The 12617-nt window shown below is 41.9% G+C and overlaps 1 protein-coding gene across 5 annotated transcripts in view; it reads right to left on the reverse strand.

Annotated features, from left to right (window-relative positions):
- The window catches only part of ferry3 (FERRY endosomal RAB5 effector complex subunit 3), a 75516-nt gene that overhangs the window by 37046 nt on the left and 25853 nt on the right, over positions 1–12617 (reverse strand). For all 5 annotated transcript variants that reach the window (XR_010977649.1, XM_068059093.1, XM_068059094.1 and 2 more), the window contains exons 7-10: positions 12296–12393; positions 11987–12184; positions 5388–5516; positions 4770–4844 (exon numbers count right to left, since the gene is read on the reverse strand). Coding sequence is in view for 4 of the 5 variants with exons in the window: in XM_068059093.1 (XP_067915194.1) it covers positions 4770–4844; positions 5388–5516; positions 11987–12184; positions 12296–12393 (500 nt within the window). In the remaining variant the exon portion in view is untranslated. The remainder of the gene's footprint in view (positions 1–4769; positions 4845–5387; positions 5517–11986; positions 12185–12295; positions 12394–12617) is intronic.

Here is a 12617-nt window from a genome sequence, read left to right on the forward strand (position 1 = left end):
TCCAGGATGTAGCTACTTCACACCTCCTTTGTTTCAGAAGACGACATTCAATTCTGGAATGTTTTAGGATAGGTGTAAGGTGGGTTCCATTAGCACCTGTTGGCTTTGAAGATTTGTCCTTTGTCTTTATCAGACAGTTTGAATACACAAAAGGTCAATCCCCTTTTTGTCAGTGGCCATTTGGACCATTGTTCACTTTTTAAAATAAAGGTTCTTTTTTTTAAAAAGACAAAGTCCGTTTTTCATAACTCTTCAGAGTTAGTCCATGATTGTTATATCATTGCACTTTCAGTATGCATGATAGTAGTGCATCATATTTTGACTAATAGCCAGCTACTTCCAGTGCACTTAATTGTTTGCATTTTTAAAATTCATTTGTGGGATGTGGACGTCGCTGGCTAGGCCAGCCTTTATTGCCCATCCCTAATTGCCCCTGAACTGAGTGGCTTGCTAGGCCATTTCAGAGAGCATTTTAAGAGTCAACCACATTGCTGTGGAATCAGATGTAGGCCAGACCAGGTAAGGATGGCAGATTTCCTTCCCTAAAGGACATTAATAAACCAGATGGGTTTTTTTTTTTACAATAATCAACAATGGTTTCATGGTCACCATTAGACTAGATTTAATTCTAGATTTATTAATTGAATTCAAATTTCACCTTCTGCCATAGTGGGATTCAAACCCATGTCCCCACACCTCTGGATTACTAGTCCAGTGACATTACCACGACATCACCCTCTCCCTCTAACAACATTAATATAGTTTGTCAAATGTGTATTTCATAACAGTTTTCATGCCCGGGTGCATTAAATTAGTGGGAGGTCTTTTCTAGCCCCCTGATGGAGTGGCATTGTTAACACTTATGGAGCATTTTGTAGGCTGAATAATCCCAGTCTCTTGACTGTGACTTGTCCAAAAAATACACAGTAACATTTTTTCAACATATATGGTATACTCTTTCCAAAAAATATTTATTTGATACACTCAACAAGATTGAGGAAAAACCTTTTCATGCAATGAGCAGTTAGAGTCTGGAATTCACTGCCTAAGAGTGTAGTGGAAGCAGATTTAATTGAGGCATTCAAAAGGGAATTAGACTGTTATCTGAAAAGGAAGAATGTGAAGGGTTATGGGGAGAAGGCAGGGGAATGGCATTGGATGAATTGCTCATTCGGAGAACCTGTGCCGTCACGATGGACCAAATTGCCGCCTCCTGCGCTATACCAATTCTGTGATGTGTGATTGTTAAGGTCAATCCCTGTTGAAGATTTGGCTTTTACTTTGTAGCTTTTTTTTTACATGTTACCAATCTGAGAAAAATAACATTAAAAAATCTTGGTGTTTCTGTAATCATCACCAGATAAGTTCTACAAGAATTTTTTTTTTTTTAATTCATTCATGGGATGTGGGCAACGCTGGCTAGGCCAGCATTTATTGCCCATCCCTAATTGCCCTTGAGAAGGTGGTGGTGAGCTGCGTTCTTGAACCGCTGCAGTCCATTTGGGGTAGGTATACCCACAGTGCTGTTAGGAAGGGAATTCCAGGATTTTGGCCCAGCGACAGTGAAGGAACGGCGATATAATTCCAAGTCAGGATGGTGTGAGACTTGGAGGGGAACTTGCAGGTGGTGGTGTTCCCATGTATTTGCTGCCCTTGACCTTCTAGTTTGTAGAGGTTGAGGGTTTGGAAGGTGCTGTCTAAGGAGCCTTGGTGCATTGCTGCAGTGCATCTTGTAGATGGTACACACTGCTGCCACTGTGCGTCGGTGGTGGAGGGAGTGAATGTTTGTAGATGGGGTGCCCATCAAGCGGGCTGCTTTGTCCTGGAGGGTGTCGAGCTTCTTGAGTGTTGTTGGAGCAGCACCCATCCAGGCAAGTGGAGAGTATTCCATCACACTCCTGACTTGTGCCTTGTAGATGGTGGACAGGCTTTGGGGAGTCAGGAGGTGAGTTACTCACCTCAGTATTCCTAGCCTCTGACCTGCTCTTGTAACCACGGTATTTATATGGCTACTCCAGTTCAGTTTCTGGTCAATGGTAGGCCATAGGATGTTGATAGTGGGGGATTCAGCGATGGTAATGCTGTTGAATGTCATGGGGAGATGGTTAGATTCTCTCTTGTTGGAGATGGTCATTGCCTGGCACTTGTGTGGCGCGAATGTTACTTGCCACTTATCAGCCCAAGTATGGATATTGTCCAGGTCTTGCTGCATTTCTACACGGATTGCTTCACTATCTGAGGCGTCGCGAATGATGCTGAACATTGTGCAATCATCAGCGAACATCCCCACGTCTGACCTTATGATTGAAGGAAGGTCATTGATGAAGCAGCTGAAGATGTCTAGGACACTATCCTGAGGAACTCCTGCAGTGATGTCCTGCAGCTCAGATGATTGACCTCCAACAACCACAACCATCTTCGTTTGTGCTAGGTATGACTCCAGCCAGCGGAGGGTTTTCCCCCTGATTCCCATTGACCTGAGTTTTGCTAGGGCTCCTTGATGCCATACTCGGTCAAATGCTGCCTTGATGTCAAGGGCAGGCACTCTCACCTCACCATCATGCAATTGTAGTTATTATTGAAAGGCCAAGCTGCAAATAAAATTATAAGCTAAATAAGTAGTTTACAGCTATGAACATTGCATTTCCTATTTTGATGCTCATAGCTTGATCTCTTCTTTTTCATTTGCTGTTGGTTTTAATAACTGCTGGGCAATGTTCTTTGCTTTCAGCTGCTGGACATTCACATTGACTACAAAATCCACCGATTACATTTTCACAGTGATTATTGACAACGCAGACGGAAGCTGACGTCATCCGACTGCGCCAATATGTGCACATGTGCAAATTGGCTCCTACCCTCTGCACATGCGCTGCGTTCCACAGTGCCAGGACTGGTTGGCGCATGCGCAGAAGACATCATCGTGTAATGCAGGCAGATGGTGGGGGATCCGGGCCGGAGAGAGTAGGGGTTGGGGGTTGGGGGAGGGTGTATCTGGAGAGCAGGGAGAGAGCAGGGGTGGGGGGGGGGGAATACAAAAAAAAAAAAAAAAAAAAATCGGGGAAAGCGCTGCCGAAGACCTTGCTGGTGGCAGGTGCGGTCTCATCTTTTCCCCCGCCACCCGCTCGCGACCCCCGCCCGCTCGCGCTCAGCCCTGACCACTCGCTCGCTCACCGCACCCCCGACCGCTGGCTCACCCACCCGCCCACTGCTCGCCTGCTCCCTCCCTTCCCCGACCCGGCCAGCATGCTCCCTCCCCTCTACAGCCATTGTGTGCTGCCATGTGTTTAGGTTGCCACCTTGTGATTACTTGAGCAGCACCATCTTTATTCCTGGCAGCTGCCTGATGTCGCAGATTGCGACATTTTACTGGCACAGGCTGCATTTGCGTATGTGCCATTGCAGCGCCACCTAGTGGTTGCGTTGTCAGCAAATGCAGCCTTACATTTTTGCTTTCACTCTGTGTTCATCACCACCTTATACACCTACAAGGATCAACATCAAATCTGGGTCTGGCCAAAATCACAATGTAACAAATTGCTTTTACCATGCAAAATCTAGCACAAGCACAGAAGTGATTGCTGGAAAAGTAGAGAGGAGATATTAATAGGCCTGAAATTTGTGAATATTTCCAACACTGTACAAGTAGTGTGCAGATACAGGTCAGAGTCGCTGATGGTTCATTCACAAAGTGCGCAGTTGGTAACAATGTTTAAACCCGGATCCCAGAGGTGGAAGGCCGAGCCCAAGATTAAAGGAAATGAAGCTCAACACAAGATCAAGGTGCAAGCAACACCAAAGAAGAATCCCACATATCTGAGATATCAGTAGGCAACTGGAGAGAAACACTGTACACTCATATATGATTTTGGTATACATTAATAAGAAACTCCTAAAATGTCATAAATTTTACTTACATGAGCAAATAAAATCAAGATTGTCACCAATAACAATGATTTTAAATTGGTTGCGCAGCTTTTCCTGTCTTGTGGCAATTGTACATTTGAGTAAATTATCATGGTTAATTGGTTATTTAAGACACATAGAATGCTGTTAATACACATTTAAATTGGGACAGATTGGATGCCTTGATTATGACACAAATTAAAATATGGCATTAATATTGATTAGATCAATATGGAGGATGGGCACTTCTAAAATTTGCTGATGACATCTTGCTTTGTGGTCAGGTGACTGACAGCATTCAAAAGGAATCATTTCAAATGAAATGGATTGGCTAAGGAATGGTAGGTCTAATCTCCAGATTTAAAGAGTTTTTCATGCAAATTATTTTCCTATATGCATTATTTTTATAAAAAACTGAAAATGCATTACATACCTTGGATTTTTTTAGTAGTTTCCATTCGTGCTTATAATTGACGTCAGTTTGATGTCCAAGGTTAGAAGTGCTTCCCTGAATACTTCACCTACAACAGGGTCAGCACTTCCAAACAAACTCATTGACAAAAGGAAAGCCCAACTGGCAGTTAAACCTTTGCTACCTGCAGTGCTAGCAAATAGAGCGATTCCAGGATTGAACTGTAACAGAAGCCATCGCAGTAGCATCTCCTGAAATCCAGGAGTAAAAACCACAGCTGTCAAGAGTGTAGCATGAATGCCAAGGTAAGGACACTACTACGATTGTAACCACCACCACCCTGCATGTGCCCCATTCACATCGGGTGTGGGAGTGGAGCGGGGTTTAAAAATCTGGGGATAAGATTATTATATTAACTTACATCGTATGTGCAATTTGCAGTTCCACTTACCTGGTAAAATATTTGATGGATTTCTTTCTCCAATCTTTGACTTATCTTCATTACCCCCATTTCCATTTGGTAGCTCTAATGCAGAAAGTAGATTCTGGGATTAATTATTTTACTAGCCACTGAAATGTGTTTTTTTTTTAAATTTGCTTTTCTACATGAAACAAATCATTCAGTCTTTTAAGATAATTGCTGTACAGGTTCTACAAGTGAAAAGATTGTAACTGCAATTTAAAATAAAGAATTGCATTACTTCACATAAAACAAGATAAGCAGCTATCTATTACAATGTATTTTGATCATAGGTCAGCAACAACATGGTAGTTGCAGGAAATCTTTTAAGCCAAACAACTGCTGGTGACATTTTGATGGGTGGTGGGTGAGGTGGAACGCTAAAGCAATATTTACAACAGCCCCTGATTTTTCATTATGAGGTTAAAATATTGAAAGTCAGCAATTATTATTAATCTTTCTGAATTAAAACCCACAATTTAAAAATGGCTGCCTATCAGAGGGATAAAAAGTACAGAGGTATTTGAAGCATTATTGAACTTCGTTCATTTGAGACAAGATAAAAATGCAATAAAGTATACAATTGTCATGTGTACATTCTAAATTTACCAGCTCTTTCCTTTGTCTTCTTGTTACGCTGAGCACTTGCATAAAGTACAACTTGCTGGACAATCTCAAGCTGCTGTTCGACTCTAGGAAAATGGAAATCTGTGCATTCTTGGCAAACTGTTGCAAAATCTGGCGTATAGAAAAACAATAATCAAGAAGACTGACAAATAATGTATCTTTTGAGATCAGTACCAACATCTATAAAATGGGAGTTTAGTTTAGAGATACAGCACTGAAACAGGCCCTTTGGCCCACCGAGTCTGTGCCGACCATCAACCACCCATTTGTACTAATGCTACACTAATCCCATATTCCTACCACATTCCCACCTGTCCCTATATTTCCCTACCACCTACCTACACTAGGGGCAATTGCTAATGGCCAATTTACCTATCAACCTGCAAGTCTTTTTGGCATGTGGGAGGAAATCGGAGCACCCGGAGGAAACCCACGCAGACACAGGGAGAACTTGCAAACTCCACACAGGCAGTACCCAGATTTGAACCCGGGTCACTGGAGCTGTGAGGCTGCGGTGCTAACCACTGCGCCACTGTGCCGCAGTGAATGGTTTCTTCCACATTTATATTAACAAGATATTACCTTGGTTACATCTGAACACAATTGTACAATGCAATTCTGCATTATGTATACACAATTGTACATGATTAAAGCAAAGCAAGGGAGGTCACATTGAAAAGAGCTTCTGGCAACCTAAATTTGTCTTGTTAATTGACATTACATTTTTCCAATTTGTATCACAGATGTGGCATTAATCTATGCAAATATTCTTCATATTTTCTCAGACAAGACATCAGCTGAAGAGACAGGAACTTAGTCCCAGAAACTAACTGCTGCACTCCAAAACATTTTAGCACTAGTTGAACCCCCTAGCCCTAACCCACTTCAGTGAGTAACAAACTCATACAAACTTGAAGATGCCAGGTTTATTTCCTGGCCTATGCTGCGTATCCTTATCTCAGCTGGGTATTCAGCAAGGGTGTTACAATTGGTTTCCTGGTTTAGGGAGGGATGAAAACAATGGCTAGGATTCCCACTCTTGCTTGCTATTTAGACCTTCCTGTTGGAAGTGTCCAGGCGTGGATATCATGGCTGATCTACTTGTGTCTTGAATTCCACACTCCCATCTATCCCCAATTCCCTTGCCTAGCAAGAATCTATCTACTTCCGCCTTAAAAATTTTCAATGTTCCTGCCTCCACCACCTTCTGAGGCAGAGCGTTCCAAAGTCGCACAACGCCTGGAGAGAAAAATTTCTCCTCATCTCTGTCCTAAAAAGGCAACCCCGAATTTTAAAACAGTGCCCCCTAGTTCTGGACTCACTCACAAGAGAAAACACCCTTTCCACATTCACCTTGTCAAGACCATTCAGGATCTTATATACTTCAATCAAGTCACCCCTCACTCTTCCAAACTCCAGTGAAAACAAGCCCAGTCTGTCCAACCTTTCCTCATAAGACAACCCAATCATTCCAGGTATCAATCTAGTAAACCTCCTCTGAACCGCCTCTAACGTATTTATATCCTTCCTTAAATAAGGAGACCAAAACTGCACACAGTATTTGAGATGTGGTCTCACCAATGCCCTATATAACTAAAGCATAACATTCTTACTCTTATTTTCAATTCCTCTCATAATAAAGGGTAGAATTCCATTAGCCTTTTTTATTACTTGCTGTACCTGCATACTAACGTTTTGTGACTCATGCACAAGAACACCTAGATCCCTCTGCACCTCAAAATTCTGCAGTCGTTCTCCATGTAAGTAAACTCTGCTTTTTCATTATTCGTGCCAAAGTGAACAATTTCACATTTTCCCAAATTATACTCCATCTGCCAGATTTTTGCCCACTCAATCAACCTATCTATATCGGTCTGCAACCTCCTTATGTCCTCTTCACAACATACCTTCCTACCTAACTTCAAATAACTCCAATAAATTGGTTAAACATAATTTCCCTTTCACAAAACCATGCTGACTATTACCGATTACCTTGAATTTTTCCAAGTGCCCAAATATAACCTCCTTAATAATCAATTCTAACACCTTCCCCACGACAAAGCCAGGAAAAATTTGTGGGAACAAGAATTTTGCTAAAATTATGCAATCCATAATTTTAATGGAATGCTTTCATTTGTTCTTTGAATATTAGGGCTTAGTTCTTTAACACATTCCTTTTCTTTCTCACATCAAACAGCAAGATAAAGAGAGAGTATAACACTGCACGCCAGTTTGATGGCATTCCAGAATCATGAATAGAAACCCAGACACGCAGGCCATGTTACCAGTACTACCATTCCAAACTCATATACAATGGTGCATTTTATTGCGGTATAGGTGTAAGATTGCAACTACAAGGTCAATCTGGTAACAGCTCCAACAGGCCATTTCAACACATTATTCAGAAATTTGTCCCTATGCTATCATAAAAATATGAAATAGCCCCACCTCTTCACTAGGACAGTATCATAACTATACCTCAAAAAGGAATCTTTTTTGAAATAAACTTGCAGGGCTATGGGGATCGAGTGGGGGTGTGGGACTGACTAGATTGCTCCATGCAGAGCTGCCATGGACTCGATGGGCCAAATGACCTCCCTTCTATGCCATAAATGACTATGACAGACGTCAAAATAACTGGCCTATCGATACCTGTTTTCTGCCTCCCCCACTTCTTGAATAGAAGAAAGGGTTATATTTGCTACTTTCCAGTCAGATGGAACCATTTAAGAATCTAGCAAATTGTGAAAAATTAACTCCAATGCATCTACTACTTCATTAGCCAGCTCTTTTAAGACCCTCGGATGAAGCTCATCACGACCCGGGGACTTGTCAACCCGCAGCTCCATCAGTTTGCTCAGTAACACTTCCCTGGTGATAGTAATTTTACCAAGTTCCTCTCTTCCTTCCACCTCCAGATTTACAGCTATTACTGCAATGTCTTTTGTATCCTCTATAGTGAAGACAGAAGCAAAATATTTGTTCATTTCATCCACCATTTCCTTACTATCTATTAACTCCCCATTCTCACTCTTTAGAGGACCAACATTCACTTTACTTGCTCTTTTCTTTTTTAAAAATACCTGTAGAAACTCTTGCTATCTGTTTCTATATTTCTAGCTAGCTTCCTCTCATATTCCAAGTTTTCTCCTGAATAAGCTTTTTAGTCATTCTCTGCCGTTCTTTATATTCTGACCAATCATCTGACCTGCCATTCATCTTTGTGCAATTATATGCTTTTTCCTTAAGTTTGATGCTTTCCTTAACTTCTTTAGTTAACCACGGATGGTGGGTCCTCCCCTTAGAATTTTTCTTTGCAGTAGGAATATACTTATTCTGAGTATTCTGAAATATCCCCTTAAATGTCTGCCACTACTTCTCTATTGATCTATCTCCTAGCTCAGTAACCCAGTTCACTTCAGCTAGCTCAGCTTTCATGCCACATAGCTGCCCTTATACAAGTTTAAAATACTAGTCTTAGACCCACTTTTCTCTGTTTCAAACTGGATTTAAAATTAAATTATATTGCGGTCATTGCTACCTACAGGTGGCCTTTACTCTGAGGTCATTAATTAATCCGGTCACATTACACAATACCAAGTCTAATATAACCTGTTCTCTCGTTGGTTCCAGAAGGTGCTCCTCTAAGAAACTATTTCGAAAGCAATCTACGAACTCCTCATCCAGGCTACTATTGCTAATCTGATTTTTTCAGTTTATATGTAGATTAAAATCACTCATGATTATTGACGTCCCTTTATCACAAGCACCCAATATTTCTTCTTGGATGCTTCATCTTTTATTGTGGTTACTGTTAGGGGGCCTGTAGACCACTCCCATGAGTGTCTTCTTTCCCCTACTATTCCTCATTTTCACCCAAACTGATTCTCCATCCTGATCGCCTGAACCAAGGTCATCTCTAACTATGTTTTGGTGCAATGTGACTTACCTGGCCCTTTAATTTTTAAATGTCCATGAATGGTGCCTGTGCATTGGCGCTGGACGCCATTGCCTACGACGGCTTGCCCACCCCTGTTCGTCATCGCGGGGAGAGGGCGCCGCGGCCTTGCAAATGAGTCGCTGCATTTGAAATTGTGGCGGCGCTGTGACGCGGTGCACGAAGTAGGCGGCGGACTCTTAAAATGCAGCTCAGAACTTTTAGTTTTGTCTTTTTGATATCCTTGTAACATCTAGTTTTGACTGTTGGTGTGTTCTTAGGTTTTTTTCTTTCTGTCCCTTCCTGCCATTCTCTGACCTTCATTTTCCATATTATTATTTTGCTCTCCTGCCTTGACTCTACCCCTTGATTTGCTACATCTACCCAAGCTTGATTCCTCAACACCACCCCCCACCGTTGTTTAGTTTAAAGCCCTCTGCACTTTCCTAGTTATACAGTTTGCTAGAACACTGGTCCCAGCAGGTTCAGATGCAGACCATCCCAACGGTGCCAGTGCCATACGAATCGTAACCCCCTTCTGCCACACCAGTCTTTATTACCCCTGAGGTTCTGCTCTTCAATTTGGTGCCTAGCTCCTCATACTGACTAAGCAGAACCTCTTTCCTAATCCTACCTGTGTCGTTGGTACCTTCATGGACCGTGGCAACTGAATCCTCCCCCTCCCACTCCAAGTTCCTGACCAGATGTCCCGAACCCTGGCACCGGGCAGACAACGCAGCCATCTGGACTCACACTCTTGGCTGCACAGAACAGTGTCAATCCCCCTCACTATACTATCCCCTACTACCACTACATGCCTTTTTGCTCCCCCCACTTGAATGGCTTCCTGTACCACAGTGCCATGGCCAGTCTGCTCATCCACCTTGCAGACCTCACTTTCGCCCACACAGGTTGAGAGCACCCCAAACCTGTTTGATAATTGCAAGGTCCGAGGCTCCTACATTACTGTCGGCTCAGTCCCTTCACCTGCCACACTCACGGTCACATCCTCCTGTCCCTCACTGCTGACTAAAACAGATGACCCTGTTCTAAGAGGTGTGACTGTCTTCCAGAACAAATTGTCCAGGTATTTCTCCCCCTTCCTTATGTTGCGCAGTGTTTGCAGTTCGGCTTCCAGATCAATAGTCCTGATCCGGAATTCCTCTAGCTGCTTACACTTTCTGCAGACGTGTTTGTCCTGGATTGTTACATATGCTATTAGTTAATTTACTTTAATTACTTTCTAATTAACTTAGGAATTATTTTATGTATAGTAGAATTTACTGTGCTTATTAAATGCTAGTATCACTTACAACTGAAGTTATTCTTTTCTTAATTACACAGATATGTGTTTCAGGTATTTATTTTAATTATTTTATTTTATCTTTTACTTATTTTAAGATGTCGACTGGTATTTTAGGTTGATGACATCCAGCTCTGCCTCAATACCACCTCTCTTGACCTCTCCACTGTCTCTAAATTATCAGACTGCTTGTCCAACATCCAGTACTGGATGAGTAGAAATTTCCTCCAATTAACATTGGGAAGACCAAAGGCATTGTCTTCAGTCCCCACCACAAACTCCGCTCCCTAGTCACTGACTCAATCTCTCTCCCTGGCAACTGTCCAAGACTGAACCAGACTGTTCGCAACCTTGATGTCATATTTGACCCAGAGATGAGCTCTCAATCTCATACCTGCGCTATCACTAAAACCTCCGATATCCCCCACCTCAGTAACATGGCCTGACTCCATCCCTGCCTCAGTCCATCTGGTGGTGAAATCCTCATCCGTGCCTTTGTTACTTCTAGACTTGACTATTCTAATTCTAAGATCAGCTTCCCATGTTCTACCCTCTGTATAGTTGACGCCATCCAAAATTCTGCTGTTTGTGCCCTAACTTGCACCAAGTCCCATGCACCCATCACCTATGTTCGCTGACCTACATTGGCTCTGGGTTAAGCAATGCCTCGATTTTCAAATTCTCATTATGGTTTTCAAATCCTTCCATTGCCTTATCCATTTCTACCTCTGTAAGCTCCTCCAGCCCTACAACCCTCTGAAATATCTGCGCTCCTCTAACTCTGACTTCTTGAGCATCCCTGGTTTTAATTGCTCTACCGTTGGTGGCCATGCCTTCAGCTGCTTGGGCCCCAGGCTCTTGAATTCCCTCCCTCCCTAAACCTCTCCACCTCCCTTTCTTCCTTTAAGACGTTCCTTAAAACTTACCTCTTTGACCCAGCTCATCTGCCCGAACATCTCCTCATGTGGCACATTCTCACATCTTGTTTCATAATACCCCTGTGAAGTGCCTTGGAATGTTTTATTATGTGAAAGACAGTCTAAAAGTACATGTTGTTATTGTATCTCTTAGCGTTGACGATTGACGATCTGAAATCTGTTGCTTGTTTTATGCTTTTAGCAGCAACCAAGGTCAAATTTTTGGGAAACCTATCCTGGTCACAGTTACCTCAGGCACCCTATATAGAAAGTATATACTCCCAAGCTGTGTTTATGTATTTATTAATATGTATACAGACAGCTTTTGTGTGTGTTAGCTATAATGAAAATAAGTAAACTGTTCAAGTACTCTTGCCAATTGTTAGCAATAAGAAACAAAATTTTTAAAATTGCTCTGCAATACCTCGTTTGATGCCACTATAGGAGTTGATGCGGTTATCGACAAGTAAGACAAGCCCACAGAGAGAGGTGGAGTACAGCGACAGTGCTGTCTGTAGTCTTTGAAGTTTAACTCCACTTTGTTGATTGCGCTTGTGTTTACAGAAATCAAGGACATCAGCTCTCACTAGCCGTAAGTTGTGCATAGTTTTCAACTGGGCTCCTGTAAACAATGTAAGAAAATAGTTGCCAGGTTACAGAGATAAATAATTAAGTTTCAATGTCAAAATACCTCCAAAGGTTAGACTACATAAACTGTTAAATAATTTCCTACCTAAATGTATAGTGAAACTTTCTTCCAACAGAGGTCGTTCTTCAAATATTCGTTCATTTGCTATAGTGGATTGACTTTGTTTTACTTTGATTTCCTCACTTCAAAAAGCAAGAAGGACACAGCATTATTTGAAAATAGATTGGTGTATATAAAATCAAATTGAATTACTGCACAGCTATATTTTTTCTCAATTTAAATTATGTGACCAGTCCGTAAACATTTGATTAGTTGAAAAATGAAAAATAATCCAGTTTCTTCACTTATATATGTGACTGAATTATTCACACTGTGCCGAAGAGATTGGCATATGTAGTTACACAAT

Source organism: Heterodontus francisci, chromosome 27, assembly GCF_036365525.1.
Source record: "Heterodontus francisci isolate sHetFra1 chromosome 27, sHetFra1.hap1, whole genome shotgun sequence".
Lineage (NCBI taxonomy): Eukaryota > Metazoa > Chordata > Chondrichthyes > Heterodontiformes > Heterodontidae > Heterodontus > Heterodontus francisci.